Source organism: Orcinus orca, chromosome 6, assembly GCF_937001465.1.
Source record: "Orcinus orca chromosome 6, mOrcOrc1.1, whole genome shotgun sequence".
Classification (NCBI taxonomy): domain Eukaryota; kingdom Metazoa; phylum Chordata; class Mammalia; order Artiodactyla; family Delphinidae; genus Orcinus; species Orcinus orca.
This window is the reverse complement of record NC_064564.1, coordinates 45,856,203-45,874,322: the sequence shown is the minus strand read 5'-3', so window position 1 is coordinate 45,874,322 and position 18,120 is coordinate 45,856,203. Positions and strand designations below refer to the sequence as shown.

Here is an 18,120-nt window from a genome sequence, read left to right as displayed (position 1 = left end):
AATTTCTCCGTGGAATCTGAATGAGATCCTTGCTGGGTAGAATAATCTTGGTTGTAGGCTTTTCCCTTTCACTTTAAATATGTCTTGCCATTCCCTGCTGGCCTGCAGAGTTTCTGCTGACAGATCAGCTGTTAACCTTATGGGGATTCCCTCGTATGTTATTTGTTGCTTTTCCCTTGCTGCTTTTAATAATTTTTCTTTGTATTTAACTTTTGATAGTTTGATTAATATGTGTCTTGGCATGTTTCTCCTTGGATTTATCCTGTATGGGACTCTCTGCACTTCCTGGACTTATTTCCTTTCCCATGTTAGGGAAGTTTTCAACTGTAATCTTTTCAAATATTTTCTCAGACCCTTTCTTTCTCTCTCCTTCTTCTGGGACCCCTATAATTCCAATGTTGGTGCATTTAATGTTGTCCCAGAGGTCTCTGAGACTGTCCTCAATTATTTTCATTCTTTTTTCTTTATTCTGCTCTGTGGTAGTTATTTCCACTATTTTATCTTCCAGGTCACTTATCCATTCTTCTGCCTCAGTTATTCTGCTATTGATTCCTTCTAGAGTATTTTTAATTTCATTTATTGTGTTGTTCAGTATTGTTTGTTTGCCCATTAGTTCTTCTAGGTCCTTGTTAAACATTTCTTGTATTTTCTCCATTCTATTTCCAAGATTTTGGATCATCTTTACCATCATTATTCTGACTTCTTTTTCAGATAGACTGCCTATTTCCTCTTCATTTGTTTGGTCTGGTGGGTTTTTACCTTGCTCCTACATCTGCTGCATATTTCTCTGTCTTCTCATTTTGCTTAACTTACTGTGTTTGGGGTCTCCTTTTCACAGGCTGCAGGTTCGTAGTTCCCTTTTTTTTTGGTGTCTGCCCTCAGTGGGTGAGTTTGGGTCAGTGGCTTGTGTAGGCTTCCTGGTGTAGGGGACTGGTGCCTGTGTTCTGGTGGATGAGGCTGGATCTTGTCTTTCTGTTGGGCAGGGCCATGTCCAGCGGTTTGTTTTGTGGTGTCTGTGAACTTACTATGATTTTAGGCAGCCTCTCTGCTAATGGGTTGTGTTGTGTTCCTGTCTTGCTAGTTGTTTGGCATGGGGCGTCCAGCACTGGAGCTTGCTGGCTGTTGGGTGGAGCTGGGTCTTAGTGTTGAGATGGAGATCTCTGGGAGAGCTCTTGTCAATTGATATTATGTGGGGCCGGGCAGTCTCTGGTGGTCCAATGTCCTGAACTCGGCTCTCCCACCTCAGAGGCTCAGGCCTGACACCAGGCCAGAGCACCAAGACCCTGTCAGCCATGTGGCCAGGTATGCAGGGGGGAGTTTCTTGCCTTTTGGGAAGTCTGAGGTCTTCTGCCAGCGTTCAGTAGGTGTTCTGTAGGAGCTGTTCCACATGTAGATGTATTTTTGATGTATTTGTGGGGAGGAAGGTGATCTCTGGGTCTTACTCCTCCACCATCTTGAAGGTCCCCCTGCAATAGGGGCCTCCACTGAAGATGCCAAACTCCACAAGAGCAACAGGTGCACAGGCTTTTTTTTCAGAGGTTTTGCAGATTGTTGTTTTTTGTTTGTTTTCCTTTGTACTTCGTCTGGTTTCAGTTTTTCACAGGGTGCTTCATGCAGAGGCCTTGCATCCGGCCCTTCAGATCAGAGTGCGTAGTAAGAAAATCTCCATCAGCTCTTTAAAACAAGAAAAAAGCCAAAGCAGACACTATGCTCTTTAGAGTTGCAGAGCTTTAAAGCTTTTCTAGGTGGTTAAATTGTGCAGGGAGGTTTAGTCACTTACCCAAAGTCATAGATCTAATTAGCCATTCTCACTATTACTCGGTAATGTTCATCTGCTTGGGCCTGTACTTGGAAGTGAAAGTTGAACAAAGGACAACAATTAGTGATTAGCATGTTGCCATTTAAAAAAAAATGCCTTTTGCACATTTCTTTGAACTTAGAACAGCCCTGTGAGTCATCTCCATTGAGTTCCAGAAAATAAATGAGTAGCCCAAGGTCACCTAGCAGGGCTCAGGCTGGGCTCAGGCTGCCATTACACTCCCATTACACTGTGACTTCTCCTGCAGATGGTCTTGGCCTCTCTCTCTACCTAGACTAACCTGCTCCTTCTCCTGTGTTCTCCGGCACAGCCCCAGCAGACTTCGGAGGTGGGAAGATGCTGCTGATCGCCATCCTTGGCTCAGCGGGAATGACCTGCCTGACGGTGCTGTTGGCCTTTCTGATCATGTTGCAGTTGAAGAGGGCAAACGTCCAAAGAAGAATGGCCCAAGCCTTCCAAAACGTGGTATGTCTCATCTTCCTAATAGTAATAAGTGCAAGTCCACATATATGCAGAACCTTCATTTTAAAGATGTGGGTCAAAAATTTTACCTGTAAAGCAAATATTTCCCTTAGGCAAGTTTCATCTTTTCTTTGTCTTCCATTATGAAATGGGAGATAAATAGCATGACTATATGATTTCTTGTCCAAATCAGAACAATTCTAAGAATGAAAAGGTTGCTCTTAATAAGTATGCAGGAGACCAAGCCTAAAGCAGGACTACTGCCCCATCAGAAAGAGAATACAGCCATACTAGTAATAAGTCACCAGCGAGGGTAATCTTGTAATAGAAGGAACTGAACATTTTTGGTAATGAAGAGCATAAGGGTAACCAGACCTCAGAGTGATAGGTAATGAAGATTTGCACTAGACCAGTTTTCCCCACATTTCCCTGTTTCCAGTTTCCATTCTGTACCTCTAATATCTCTTTCAATTCTATTATCCCTCCTATATGTATGGATTACATATACGTGTGTATCCCCATTCCTGTGCACCCTTCGGTCTGCAGCCATAGTTCATGGTGCTTGGCATGGCCTCTTTCTTTCATCTAGGAATTTTGACCAGTAAAAAGTTTAGAAAATCATACTTTACCTATAGGCACCCTATTTGAGTCCTTTGCTATACTACAGCCTGAACATTTCTCTAGTTCGTGGTTTCAAGCTCTGTAAAATTAATCTGTACCCAACTTTATTGATTCTGTATATGAAACATTGAGTACAATTACATATTCCAAATGAGGTATACCTTCCTGTACATGAGTCCCTGAGATTCCCTTCAGTACAGAACAAGGGAGGCTCTGTAATCCAACTCCTTGCCAGAGCTGGCTCAACTCAGGCTGTCCCTGTAGAGGAAGGACCAGCAAGGGGGTAGAGAGTGCTAGAGCGCATCATGGTACTGATGCTTTGTCCTGATACCATCAGCAGCCACTGAAACTCAGGAGAAAAGGAGACACCCTGTTGGGTTTTGCTCTAAGCTTCAGTCATCTTGGGGCCAGTGTCTGCGCCAGAGTGGGCTTGAGAGATTCTGAGCTTTAGGAAAAGTTGGAGAGAGTAAGAGCCAAGAATAGACCAAGATGATGCTAGGAAACAAAGCTCTCACAGAGGTGTGTCCTGTGACTGACCCAGATAGGTCTCTGAGCTCTTTTCCAGATCAGAACTCAACACCGACTCATTCCACAGCAGAGTAGAAACTCAAGTGTGACTAACTCAGGGATGTGCTATTTCGTGGCATACATGCTCTTATCCTCCCCTCCCTCACCTCTGCAGACATAACTAATTGATTGTGGCGTGCTTTGCCACTGAGGCCTGTGATCGTGCCCATGCAGCTCTATAGGCAGCCACTTCATCCGAGTGGGCCTGTTCAATGAACCCTATTTCCGTTTTCATTCTAGAATTGGATACAGTATTTCTTTTTTCACCCAGTGTGGGTACCAATCAGGAGGTATTATGTATCTTAAAATTATGAAAAGTCCTGACACAAAACCATTATTTTTCTAGCGGGAAGAACCAGCTGTGCAATTCAACTCAGGAACTCTGGCCCTGAACAGGAAGGCCAAAAACAACCCAGATCCTACAATTTATCCAGTGCTTGACTGGAATGACATCAAATTTCAAGATGTGATTGGGGAGGGTAATTTTGGCCAGGTCCTGAAAGCTCGCATCAAGAAGGATGGGTTACGGATGGACGCTGCCATAAAGAGAATGAAAGGTCAGTGCTTGGACTGCTCGAGTCAGCATTTTACTAGGGTGGGGGGACAGCTTGACTTCCTGTTGAATCTTTCCTCTAAGGTCTTACACTCTTTAAACAAAAAATTGGCGTGGTGTCAGATAGAGCTGTTATGTGCAACTGAAGGTGATGTTTCCTTTGAGGGTCAGGATGTAAACATGAAGGCATAAGCTATTTAGATACCACTGTCTTGAATACAGATTCTCTGTCATACCCTGCTGACTTTGGGGGAGCATTATTTTTCTTAATCCGGTGGTTCTCAAAACATCCGAATCACCTGGAAGGCTTGTTAAAAAACCAGATTCTTCGGCTCCACCCCACAGTTTCTGATACAGTAAGTCTGGAGCAGGGTCACAGAACTTGGATTTCTAATTAGTTCCCATGGGATGCTGATTCTGAGGCTTGGGAGACCACACTTGGCAAACCACTATCTTCATGGATTAATTGCATCAACATTCCTAGAAATATGGTTAGAAATGCATCTGCTTGGGTTTCTCCCCCTCATGGTTCTACTGTATTCTAATTTCTGGGACGGCGCATGAAACATCTGTGTTTTTAAGCTTGCTCAGTGGCTCTTCTGTGCACTCAAGTTTGAAAACCCTTGATGTATGGTCAACAGGAACTAGATCTTTTCCAGTTGTGTTCAAGACTGCTTGGGGGAAGAAAAAAAAAAAAAAGACTGCTTGGGGCCTATCCATTTAATCAGATCTTCTGAGAAAGCAGAATGACTCGTTCCCTGGCAATACTAGCTGTCTTCTCTTCCGGGTGAAATGACAGTTTAGAAATGACTGCGAAGCTGCACTGTTGCTTTTACAGCACACAGGCTTGAAAAGTGGCGTATTAGAGCCAGCAATGTAATTACTAGTTTCATCGGGCAGCTCCATAGTAAGGACTCTCTGAGGTTGCTGATGGGTTTTCCTTCTTTTTGACGGCAATATTAAGCCTAAGATGACAATTAACCCTAAATCTTTTCAAATCATCATTGTTTTCCACATTGCTAGAAAACACTATGTCAGAAAATGAACAAAACAAAATAAACACAGTATTATTTATGCTTAGAGACAGTAATGTTTCTAAACACACACACACACACACACACACACACACACACACACACACACACACACACACACACACACACACACACACACACACACACACACACCCCTTGCTTAGCATCCAGAAATCCCTTTTTCATTTTGCTACTTTAGTTACAGGGAGCTTTAGGAAGTAGTAAAAATAGTGAGAGGAGAGAGGGTATAGAACTTCGTAGCATCAGTTTTTATTGGCATCTGACCTGAGCTGATTGTCTATCTCATGCCCATGTGAAGAGGTAGAATAGCTTAACAGGGCACCAGGGCAGACACTTTTTGCAGGAAAAGTCATGCATGCAAAGAGGGCAGCTACCGACAACCTTATTATAAAGAGCTTTGTTTTTTAAATGCTTCCAGGGTATTGACCCTCAGGTCCCTGTGGTATAAACAGGATTCTTGACTTGGAATTGCCTACTTGTCAGCCTTATGGGTACCCTTAGCCCATATGAAACAATCCCATAATTTCCAAGCATGTTCAGGGATGCACATGGCTACCAGCTCCCTTCTCACCCTTCCCCCAATGTTATTTCTTCAAAAAGCCATAATAGCATACTGTCACCGACTCAAGGCTGATCAGCCAGTTGTGCACTGGCCAAAGAGCTTTCTCTTCAGCCTGACTGGTGGTTCTCCCTCTGATCAAAGTGCTAGCAGACAGATGGAATGAAAGGAACAGAAATAAATGCAACCGTTTCCTGACTACCAAGCAACTTCTATGAAAATGTCATTGAGATTTGAGTTTTTTCAGTAGGACTGGTGTATGAAAAAAGTAAAGTTATCATAATAAAGCAAGGTGTGTACACTACTGGTGATGTTTCACTACAACTTTGTTTTTATCCCTGAGCATATTTGTCTCTGGACGGTAGAGTTAGCTGGGAGAGCCAGAGTCTAAGAATGGACGCAGCTGCATCTCGACCAAATCATTTCCCTGGGTATTTGAGAGCTTCAACAGGAAAACTTCAGAGCAGTGGTTCTCAAGCAGGGGTGATTTTGCCCCCGGGGGGACATTTGGTGATTTCCGGATACATTTTCAGTTGGGCTACTGGTATCTAGTGGGTCAGGTCAGAGGTGCAGCTAAACATCCTACTTTGTACAGGACAGCCCCCAACAATAAAGAAGCATCTGCATTATAGTCATCTCTGATTTCTATACAGTTTTCCAGACCTAATGGTGGCTGAGTGTACCTGAAGGTTCTGGGAAGCAGAGGGGGGACAGTTGTTTCTGAAGAGGTGTAACAGAAAGGGATCAGTACTCTTTACTTTCTTCCCAGAATATGCTTCCAAAGACGACCACAGGGACTTTGCTGGGGAACTGGAGGTGCTTTGTAAACTTGGACACCACCCAAACATCATCAATCTCTTAGGAGCGTGTGAACATCGTGGTAAGATGCTCTTTTCCTGTCTTTCCTGCCAGATTGTTTTTTTTTTTTTAAAAAAAAACAGGCACATTCCATATTGAAATTAGGAAAGACAGTCATGTAAGATTGTTATCTTTTTTTTAAGTTGCAGTTTCAGTCTGAATGTCTGGTCCCATTAATAGATCGTGCTGAGATTTAGTATCTTTTTGAAGGTAGATCCCAAGGCTGAATCTTTTGGCCTCTGATGTGGTTCAGCTATTACTGCCCCAAAAGATCCATGGCTCCTACATGCCTCTACCTTTGCTAATCCAGAGGTTTTCTCAGCTACTACTAAGTGGATTGAGGCAGCCCTCAGCACCAGGAAGAGTGAAGTAGATTGGTTCTTGTTAGTTGCCTACCTTTTCATTTTCCCTCCAAACCCAAGGAACTGATATTCTGAATGTTAAATCTGTGAATGCCATTAATCTACTGTAATGTGAAAGCACTGGTGATGCTTAGGTTAAAATAATAATAAGCTTATATCTAATAGGATCAATACTTTGTTTTTATCCAAAACAATGTCCTGTGCAATAACACTGAAGTTTTACAACTGTCCTATGTCACACATACTCTTAAGTCCAACTTATATGATTAATTCAAGTATTTACTGAGTATTTCCTATTGTAATGCATGTAATTAGCTGTGAGTGAGTAGGTAACAAGAAATCTTTCATGGCTTTACCTCTGCTTGCTACCTGGGTTTGTAGGTCTAAATCTATGCTTAATCTTAATTTCTCATGGAAAAATTTGCTCCAACAAAAAAGCTCCACACAGTAATTATTTACAAACTTGACAACCTCTTGTTGACTTTGCAGCACAAATACCAACAATGGAAAAGAGACTACTTCCTTTTCCTCAATTTATTAAACTAAAAATACTGGTACTTCAAACAATATATCATTCTGTGATCCAATAAGGGTGTAATTCTGAAAGCCAGATCATGTCTCTTAGGTTAAATAATGAAGTAATGTCATTTATTTTTGAGCTATTTCCTGAGAACAGTAATCAGCATGGGACAGCAGTAAATGAAAGTTAAAAAAAAAAAGAAAAAGAAACCAACAACAACAGAAGAATGCACATCTTTTAAAATTTTGCTCTCTCGTCACATTATTGGTTGGCTCTTAAAATTTATAATTCAGGAAAGAAGTGAGAAAGCACATTCACACCAGAATTGAAGTATATCTTTCCTTATAGTACAACAAGATTCAGTGCTAGATTTTGTTGTTGTTGAGAATTTCACTTTCTTAGAATATCTTTGAAGTTTAAATTCATTCAACATTTAAAAAAAAAAACCAAATAATTCACCTTTAAAAGCCAGTAAAACCACTTTACTTTTCATGGGCTCCAAAGATCAATGTTTTTATCAAAGCAGCTTACATTTTATTAAAAAGGAAAAAGGAGAAAGCAATTTGGAATAAAAATAAGACACCGTACCATAGTTTCCTCTAGGAACTATTTTGTTTTATTTTTTTCCTAAAAGGTTGAGTTTTCTGGTTTCTGTAAGCAAACATGCAATCCCTGACACTAGACTCTGCTGACTAGTGACCTACTCAGCAATATAGTGACTTATTCCAGATTTTAGGGAGGAGCAGAAGGCAGGAGAGAGAGAAATTACCTGCTATGGATATTTAATCATTGTTTTTTGATTAAAAAAAAATAACCTCGGGCTTCCCTGGTGGCGCAGTGTGTTGCGAGTCCGCCTGCCTGCCGATGCAGGGGACACGGGTTCGCGCCCCGGTCCGGGAAGATCCCGCGTGCCGCGGAGCGGCTGGGCCCGTGAGCCGTGGCCGCTGAGCCTGCGCGTCTGGAGCCTATGCTCCGCAAAGCGAGAGGCCGCAGCGATGAGAGGCCCGCGTACCGCAAAACAACAACAACAACAAAACGTCAGGAAAAGCTAGATTCATACTGGAATAACATGCCTGGCTCATATTAGGTTCTTGATATTCAATATTGATTGAATAAAAAAATGAAAGGTGATGTGGACTAGCTGTCTTCGATCGTCTGGAAGCAAATGCTTTGATTTCATTCTACTAGTGTCACCGAGTAGGTGACAGGAAGCCCTCTATGTTTGGTAGAGGTGGGGAGGGGAACCCCGAGAGCAAGCACTTTAAGTATTGCGGGAATGATGTCACTTGTCTTCCTCCTGGCCCCAGCATTACCGAGGTTGGTACCACTAGATGTGTAACTTTACGATAAAACAGAGGTTTATAAGCGTTTCCCGAGAATCATAGCACATCTCAGAAATATCACAGCAGCTTAGGGTTACCGATAAAGTGGTGCTCTCTCCCTTCCCGCACAGGCTACCTGTACCTGGCCATCGAGTATGCCCCCCACGGCAACCTCCTTGACTTCCTGCGCAAGAGCCGAGTGCTGGAGACGGACCCCGCGTTCGCCATCGCAAACAGCACCGCCTCCACGCTGTCCTCCCAGCAGCTCCTCCACTTTGCAGCAGATGTGGCCCGGGGAATGGACTACTTGAGCCAAAAACAGGTTCGTCCTGAGGACCTTGCTTTGCACATCTTTCCTCTGAAATTCTCTCTGGAATCAGAGTTTAGATAAGTTTGTACATTTGTTTTTGGCCGCTCTCTCTTCCTTAATTCCTTCTTACAATCTTCTAACTTTCATATCTTTGCTAATATTCCATCTGTTTATGTAGAAGTTCATGCCCAACACTGACGGTATGTTTATCTAGTGACTCTCATCATGTATATCTGGTGAGGAGCCTTCACCGATCTTAGCTTGGCGTGGCTCTAAATAACGCACAGTAGCAGAGGCCATTCATGGCAGCTGGAAGATTTCATGACCTGGTTTTTCTCCCAGGTTGCTCCTCCAGAGACATGTGGGTCATTCGGCAGAATCCACTCACTGAGCATTTAGGAGAGGAACTTTAAGGGAACTGGATTCTGGTGACTTTTGCAAACCCCTTTTCACACTGACCTCTCTGTTTCCCAAAGCTCTTGCCCCTAGGCAAGAAACAAAATGGAGTGAAAAAGCAAATGCGATGCTGAAAATACATGATTTTTTTTTTTTAATTTCAGTTTATTCACAGGGACCTGGCTGCCAGGAACATTTTAGTTGGTGAAAACTACGTAGCCAAAATAGCCGATTTTGGATTGTCCCGAGGTCAAGAAGTGTATGTGAAAAAGACGATGGTAAGTTCAGAACAGACGCCGATGAGATCCTTTCCGGGGTACCCCTCCCCTCCTGATGTCGTTTCTCTTAGAATACCATCTTTCTGTGACGATTGAGGCCTCTGACCATCTTCCCCATTGGATAATGCCCTGGCCCAGCAAACATCCTTTCTCATTTTTGATTCCTAAAATATGGAGGGTCCACATTTACCAATGAAGAAGGCCCTGTCACATGTGGCCAAGTAATTGAACGTGCAAGCCTAGTGCTGCAGGGACCCAGGTCTACATCCAGTCCAGACCCTGAGGTCTGGTCTCACTCAGAAACCTCTGGAGAGTTCCCACAGTCCCCTTTTGCACAGCAAACTTAGGAGGGGGAAAAAGACACTTAATATACCTTCTAAAACATCAAGGAAATCAATTAACGAGGTTCCTAAATCCCAAGGATGCTCTAGAGAGAAACTCATAACTTCTAAAGGCTCATATAAGATTTCCCTCTTTGCCAAAAGTTCTCTGCTCACTTTTCAAGCCCCGATCAGATCCACTTTCACCTAATGATACCTAGTCTCCTAAACATTCATATTTTATCTTCAAACACGAGCTCCCGGGAGGACCTCACCACAGTGTTAGAAGAGAGAAGCTGGACTCATTCTGCTACTTTTGTCCACCCTAGAGTCATAAAGCCCTGGACATGCCACATTCCTGGACATTAGTGCTGTGCCGACAACATGCCACCACCCTCTGCTTGCCCTGAGCGGGTGGGCAATGCAGGGTGTTGGGGGTGACACACCCTGTAGTCTTTGCACGTGTTGGGTAGGTCCAGTCCACTGGCCTGGCTCTCCCAGCATTACCTGGGCTCAGCTTTCTTGGGATGACTCCAGTTCTTATAACATATAGAGGGTCCTTTTAGTTTTGTGGGTACCAAATTGCCTCCTAGCAAGGCTCAGGCTTCTGTGTTTATCCTCAAGCTCAGGTTTCCTTTCTCTTCAATATACTTATTTTAGTTACTGACAAGATAACACAGAAATAATACTCAAGAATGCTTTCAAGAGGAAATGGTCCACAGTTCACAACCTGGACACGATTAATTTATTTTATTCTTTACCTATTGCCTTCCACAGGCATACATTCTTCTCCATAGTTACAATCACAGTGAACCTAACCACTTTAGAACTTTCCACTCCCTTTTTGGATGAGGTTTCGAAGGTAGTCTTCTTTGGTTCTTAGAGACCACCACGCCCCTGGTCCTGTATACTTATTAACATCAGCACTTTTTGGAAGCCAGAGATGCCTCCCTGAGGGCTGGTTTCCAGGAAATATTTTTTTTTCCCTAAACTCTTCAGATTTGCCCCACTCAAAGCAGACTTTTCTCTGGGAAGGAGCTGGGCTGGTCTTAAAGAAGCAGGACCTACCACCACTCACCCATCTACTCTGGCTCTCCCCACTCCTCCTTAGAATCCTCTTACCTCCATCACAGAATCCCTCTCCTTCCTTCACTCTGGCGTGGGTGGGGCGGGGGTTTGCCCCAGATGAGGGGAAAGAGAGGTTAACACAGTTTAGCCCCGTAATCCACGCATCTTATTTGGTTGCTTTCCTTAGGCCCCCAAAGCTAAGGTTGGTTTTCTCGGCATTTCATCAAGGGTCGGGATTTCTGTATCTTGGGGAGCTTAGGAGGAGTGCTTAGAGGGGCAGAGCACTGGTAGGGCTCAAGTCTATCTCCCAGTGGAAGGGCAAAGTGTGCAGTGGCAGCATGGGGTCTGGGGAGGAAAAGGAGAGGATGAGGGTAGGGGAAGAAAAGAGAAGGGATTGGAGAGGAGCAGGCTCCCTGCAAGAAGGGTGCAGTATAGCAAGATACCACCTGAGGGCAGAGGAGCCACTTTCTCGGGCCTTTTTTTTTTTTTTTTTCCAGTACGCGGGCCTCTCACTGTTGTGGCCTCTCCCGTTGCGGAGCACAGGCTCCGGACGCGCAGGCTCAGCGGCCATGGCTCACGGGCCCAGCCGCTCCACGGCATGTGGGATCTTCCCGGACCGGGGCACGAACCCGTGTCCCCTAGCATCGGCAGGCGGACTCTCAACCACTGCGCTACCAGGGAAGCCCTGGCCTATTATTTAAGTCAGAGATTTTCAATTCCTATTGCACCTAGAGTCGTCCGGGGAAATTAAAAAAAATACAGATGCTGAGTCCTACGGCTTAGGTATGCTGATTCAATTATTCTGGGGAGGGCATCCTGCATCAGTTTTTTTTTTTTTAATTCCCCCAGGCGATGCTAATACTGGAAGTGTTGCAAACTAATGTACTTAAGTGATTTGGGGTTTTACTATCATTGATTAATATTATCGATGCCGTCAGCATGGATTTATTTATTACTATAATGTTTCATGCTTGTGCTGGGTTTGGGGATAATATTCAGACACAGTATTCTCCTTCAAAGAGCTCAGAGACACATAATGAACAATCGTAACAGTGACTGAGGCTGAGGAAAGTGCAGGTGCCATGGGAACTCAGAGGACGCACACTGAAGCTTTACAGTAAATGTCAAATAGATATCGGAGATGTAAGAATGAGGTGGATGACCTGGAGGACGCGGTATATATAAAAATCGAGAGGCAAAGGAAAGCATGGAACCTTGGGCCATTAAGTAATTCAGTATGGCTGGAGTGTGATGCAGAAAAGAGGGAGAGTTAAAATGCAAGGCTGGAACTCTCCAAGGGAGTGGAAAGTTCCAAAACGGTTAGGTTCACTGTGATTGTAACTATGGAAAAGAGTGTATGCTTGTGGAAGGCAATAAGTAAAAACTAAAATGCAAGGTTGGAGTTAAAACGCAAGTGGGGATAAGGTCCTGAAGAGCTTTGGATGCCAGCTAAGGATTTGGGGACTCACCCAAGCATCGGGGATCTTGTGACAACAGGGACATTAAAGAACTTTAAGGAAAGGAACCACATGGTTGTACTTGCCATTTAGAGTGATTGTGGTGTGGAGAACAGGTCATTAGGGGGTGAAACTGGAGGCTGGGAGGTCCGTGGAGAGGTGATTTCATCAGGCAGGAGATGATAGTGGCCGGCACCAAGGTGATAGCAGTAGGGACACACACATGTGGGCAGATCCAAAAGCAGTCAAATAAAAAAAAAAAGGAAGAAGTGTGCATGGAAATCAGTCATTAGGAGGTCCGGGGTCCGAGGTCAGCTGGTTGGGAGTAAATGAGAGCAAAGACCAAACAGGAAACGGAGACAACTCTTTCCATTCCATAGCTGTGAAGGGGAAGGGAGAAAAACAGGTGACAGATGGGGTGGGGCGGACATAGAGAGAAGGGAGGCGTGGATGTTGAGGAGAACACTGACGATGTAGGTGTGAGAAAGGATCCTTTTTAAAAAAAAGAGCAGTTTTAGGTTCACAACAAAATGGAGAGAAAGAGGTACAGCGATTTCCCATATACTCCCTACCCCACACATGCATACCCTCCCCCATCATCAACATCCTCTGCCACAGCGGTACCTTTGTTACAGCCAATGCACCTGCACTGCCACGCCATAATCACCTGAAGTGTATAGTTTACAGCAAAGCTCACTCCCGGCGTTGTACATTCTATGGGTTTGGAGAAAGTTATAACGACATATGTCTTTAATGACGGCATCTTACACATTTTCACTGCCCTAAAAATCCTGTTTTCTGCCTATTCACACCCCAAACCCGACCCCACCCCTAGCAACCATGGATCTTTTTTGAGAAAGGATACTTTTATATGTAAACCTTAAAGTACAGGACAACCATTTGGGATTTATGGTCAGAAAGAGCTTCAAAATAGTGCCAGTAAATAAGGAACTGGGAGAGAATTTCACATGCAGGAATAATCCTTGGGATCCAGGTCAGGGCTGGTCTCGTGGAAGGGGAGTCTGGGAGAATGCCTGCTCTGGTTTTGAGGGGGGCTGAGACAGATCCCCCAAATACTCCTGATTTTGCCCCACCCACTGGCTAATGTAAGCTGAAATGCCACTGTTAGAGCTTGGACAGATCTCTGGGAGGGAGGGATCCATCTCTCAGTAGGGTTCATGTACTCCTGGGGTGGGTCGAGAGGAAAGGAACTCAAATTCATAGCAAATTTGAGGAAACTAGGAATAAAACTCAGAAGTCAAACTTCACATTTTCCAGTCCATATCTCATTTTCCCCAGCCTGGACTCAGTAAGCCAAGAAAGGGGGCAAACCTGGAGAGAGTCGGGGCCAGGCACCCAAAGGGTGGGCAAGTGTCTCTCACCCTGTCTCCAAACCCAATGCACGTGGCACTGGCTAGAAGTCATCACCTCCTCTGTGAGTCACAGGCACCCTCTTCCCTTTGGCCTGAAATGCTCTTTCCTCCCCCATCCACCTGATGGTGCCTACACATCTTACAGAACCGAACTCATGTGTCCCCTCCTCTGGAAACTCCTGCACAATCCCCTCCAGGCACACGCGGTCTCCTGGCATCACTTTAGCCTTTCCTGCACTACAGCTTACTTCTCAGTTCCTAGGCCTGTCTCTCCTTTCAGACCTCTGAGTGCCTCTGACAGCCACAAAGGGAATAACTGAGTGACTAGCAAAAGGACACACACGGGCTTCCCTGGTGGTGCAGTGGTTGAGAGTCCGCCTGCCGATGCAGGAGACATGGGTTTGTGCCCCGGTCCGGGAAGATCCCACATGGCGTGGAGCGGCTGGGCCCGTGAGCCATGGCCGCTGAGCCTGCGCGTCCGGAGCCTGTGCTCCGCAACGGGAGAGGCCACAACAGTGAGAGACCCGCGTACCGCAAAAAAAAAAAAAAGGGTTCACACATCGTTATTTTTCTTTATATGAAACTGTGGTATTGGCCCCTTGAGGTAAGTGGGACACTCACACAATTTGCAGGTCTTTGAATTTAAAAGCACACTTGTGGGTGGGACATGGGCAAAACAGTTCCTGGGTCTGCCACGCCTTCTGTCTGGGGACCTCCCCGTGGACTTGGGTGAGCCCCAGCTTCAGGCCAGCGGCGAGCCTTGGGAAGGGGCCCTGTCCAGCCTAAGCGGCATCTCACCTCGTTCTCTCCAGGGACGGCTCCCCGTGCGCTGGATGGCGATCGAGTCACTAAATTACAGCGTGTATACAACCAACAGTGACGTGTAAGTAAAGCCTCTCACTGCTGAGGGTTTTTTTTTTTTTTTTTTTTGTCCCAGAAAAATACCCATTCGACAGAGGTTTTAAAGAGAAGCAGGAATATCGTATCTGTCTGGGGCATAAAGCTAATCACTAATCCCAGGAAATCCCAGACTAAATGAAGCCACAGAGGGGACAGTTTTCCCTGGTGGCAGGCTTTGGGTTTCTTTCTGCATGTCGAGGAGTGACCTCAAGTGGTGAATTCCTCACCTCCAGAGGAGCAAGGGGCATCCCAGCCTTCCCATGGCTCCACTCCCCAGACTGACCTCAACACAAGGACCTAGATCAGAGGTGGCGGCCCACAGTAGCTGCTGGGGGTCAGAGGTGGCAGGGATGGAAAGCAGACAGACACAGTGGGAACCATCTCTGCTTGCAGCCTGCGTGACAAGTGTCAGGCTGGCGGGGGACGGAAGGGTTGGGATTGAGGCCTGAGCCCTCTTGCTCAGGTTCCCTCTTTTCAGGAGGAAGAACTGAGGCCCAGAGTGTTACTGTGTCTTCAGTGTGTGCCTTTATATGTTCTCTCACATCATCTCTGCATAACTTTAAGAAATTGGTGTCCCCACTTTTGGAAGAATACACTAAGAGGCCTCGGGAGTTCTAGTCACTTGTCTCAGGTCACACGAGTATCAGGTGGCAGCGATGGGATCCGACACAGGTCTGTCTGGCTTAGAATCTCCTGCTTCCCACCTTGCGTTCTCTACGTAAAGCGAGTGGGAGCTCCGGCAGAGCTAACACTGTTTCCCTGTTATAATCCTTCCATTGGCCGAAGAGGAGATACATGCATGCTGTGTGCAAGGCCCTAGCCTAGGAAACGGACGTGTAACTTTTCCTCTTCTGACCTAGGCTTAGTCGCCCTGGCTTTCTGGGCAGAAAGTTGACTGGGCAACATGCGCGCTGATTATTGGTTTCTCTTTTGTCCCTCTGCAGATGGTCCTATGGCGTGTTACTCTGGGAGATTGTTAGCTTAGGTGAGTATCCACGTCTACCTACCGCGTGAGGCTCTAGGCAAAGGGAGTGGGCCCCTCCCAGACTCCTTTACCACATACTTTCATGGATAACGTGTACGCGGTGCCAACAGACGCCACTTGGGAAAAGAACCTTACGGGTTTCCATGTTTGAGTGTGTTTATTCCCGTGGTTCTCTTTAGGAAAGCCCTGTGTCTAATGTCATATTTAATACTAATAACCTGGTGGTCAAGAACTTCATTCTGAGTTGTCTCTGCTTGTGCACAGATGTCACAGAGCTGTCATAAGTTTACTTCTACAACTTGAAGACAGTATATTATGAAAAGACATTTTCTAAGGCCATTTTAATACAATGTGAAAATGTGCATGCCAAAACCCAGAAAAAATTCCCATAATCTGTTTTATAAATATTACACGTGAAAAAAAACTGGGAGGACTACACAGGATTTAAAAAATGTAGTTTTCTGCATTATTTTTTGTATTTTCCACAATAAACATGTATTGCTTTTCTAATTAACATTGATATATAAAATAGGAATTGCATAACATAAATACAGACTTCCAGTTAGGAAAAAGATCCATGTCATTGGTACAGTAGATGTGCTATGTGTAGACAGACTTGGGGAAGAGGAATAGCACGGGAAGGAAGGAGACTGTGGTGGATCCTCTGCACTAAGGAGACGCTGCACGGGAGCACGGTCTGTAGCCGAAGTCCAGCTGTGACGTGCGGTAGGCTTGTGCCGGAGGAAGATCACACCGGGCGCTCAGCATTGCTTGACACACTCTGTCTTTCTCCCAGCCCCTTGGCTGTATAGCCTCAGGGCAGGAGATGCTGCCTTCTGCATCCGAGGGGGCTTAGGGCGCACCGTTTCCTGTCTTCCAGGTGGCACCCCTTACTGTGGGATGACGTGTGCAGAACTCTACGAGAAGCTGCCCCAGGGCTACAGATTGGAGAAGCCCCTAAACTGTGATGATGAGGTGTAAGTCAGGCCTCACCCAGGGCCATTTTATCCTAACTTTCCCCCTGTACCTTTCTTGGACTAACTCTAATGAAGGAGCTATATCTGATACATGCACATATGTTAACCTATATGTACACACAGGCACGCACACACACACACCCCAGATAGTCAGAAACAAGGGGGTTCTTGAAATTAAGACTGTGATGCAATGGGCAGGGAATAACAGCTTTCTAGGCATAGAAGTCCAGGAGGAATTTAAGGTGATGATTCTTGGTTGAATCTTAAGGTTGAAATGAGAAAGGGCAACAAAGACAGAAAAGATCTGAAATAAATTCATAAAATTATCCACGAATAAATGTATGAAACCTTGAGACTAACTTTGGGGACAGAGATTTCAGAGCTGTTATATTAAGGAAGACAGATTTTTCTTCATAAAATCTTACTTCTATGAGGATTATTTTCCAGGAATAAGTATTCTTCTCAGGGGAATAATGATTATCTTTAGTGATGTTGCCATTCCCAGAGCTAACCAATGTAGTTGCTGCCTAACTGGCATGATTTGAAGAGTGCAAGGCTCTAGGCTGAGCAAATAATTTACCATCCAGACCAAGCCACTTCTAAGAGTGAAGTAGGGTGTTATTATTGTTATGGTACAAGAGATATAAAACTAGACCATCCTGGGAAAACCTGCATGTATTTGAACCATCATTGGACAAAGTCCCTAAAATCCCACATTTTGAGATTCATTCCCTAAGGATTCATTCCCTAAGGAGTGATATTTTCAGCCCTTATGAAACTTCTGTTAAAGTACAAACTGTTCTATTGATAGAATCTCTCACACCCCAGGCTGATAGCGCTCTGTGCACTACAGTTCCCCTCAGTCACTTGGTCAGCGTGTGAAATCTTGAGCCCCATTGCCAGACATGATTCTGTACATCTAGGGTAGTTCCCAGGAATCTGCATTTTAACAGTACAAGTAGTTCTGGCCACATTTGAGAAAGTACTGACTTAGACCAGCACTCCCTAAACTATATGGAAAGTGTGAGACGTAAATAAATGACACAAGAGTTCTGTGATCAGTTATGTCTGGGAAGCTTCTAGGTTAAACCTGGTTAAAAAGGTGGTTTGTTTTTAATGGAATGACTTCTCACGATTTTCCTGGGTCGATCCCTAAGAGGAAGATGCGATGGGTGGCATTTTGCAAATTTACTTGAGCACGGGGCCATTTAAAAAAAATAAAACACTGACATTTTGAGAGGTGTGGTATTCCAAGGGACATGCTGCCCTAGACATGTAACTCAGTTCTTTCCAGATAATCAGAATAGCTGAGACCAAGATCCTGTGGGAATGGTACCTAAAGCAGGCACTAGATCTAC

General features: G+C 44.8%; 1 protein-coding gene across 3 annotated transcripts in view; it reads left to right on the top strand.

The window, feature by feature from the left end:
* TEK (TEK receptor tyrosine kinase) overlaps positions 1–18,120 on the top strand; it is a 103,705-nt gene that overhangs the window by 83,433 nt on the left and 2,152 nt on the right. For all 3 annotated transcript variants that reach the window (XM_004275061.4, XM_049711028.1, XM_049711027.1), the window contains 8 exons: positions 2,130–2,284; positions 3,816–4,026; positions 6,406–6,516; positions 8,830–9,020; positions 9,569–9,682; positions 14,713–14,783; positions 15,745–15,785; positions 16,666–16,762. In XM_004275061.4, coding sequence (XP_004275109.1) covers positions 2,130–2,284; positions 3,816–4,026; positions 6,406–6,516; positions 8,830–9,020; positions 9,569–9,682; positions 14,713–14,783; positions 15,745–15,785; positions 16,666–16,762 — 991 coding nt within the window. The remainder of the gene's footprint in view (positions 1–2,129; positions 2,285–3,815; positions 4,027–6,405; positions 6,517–8,829; positions 9,021–9,568; positions 9,683–14,712; positions 14,784–15,744; positions 15,786–16,665; positions 16,763–18,120) is intronic.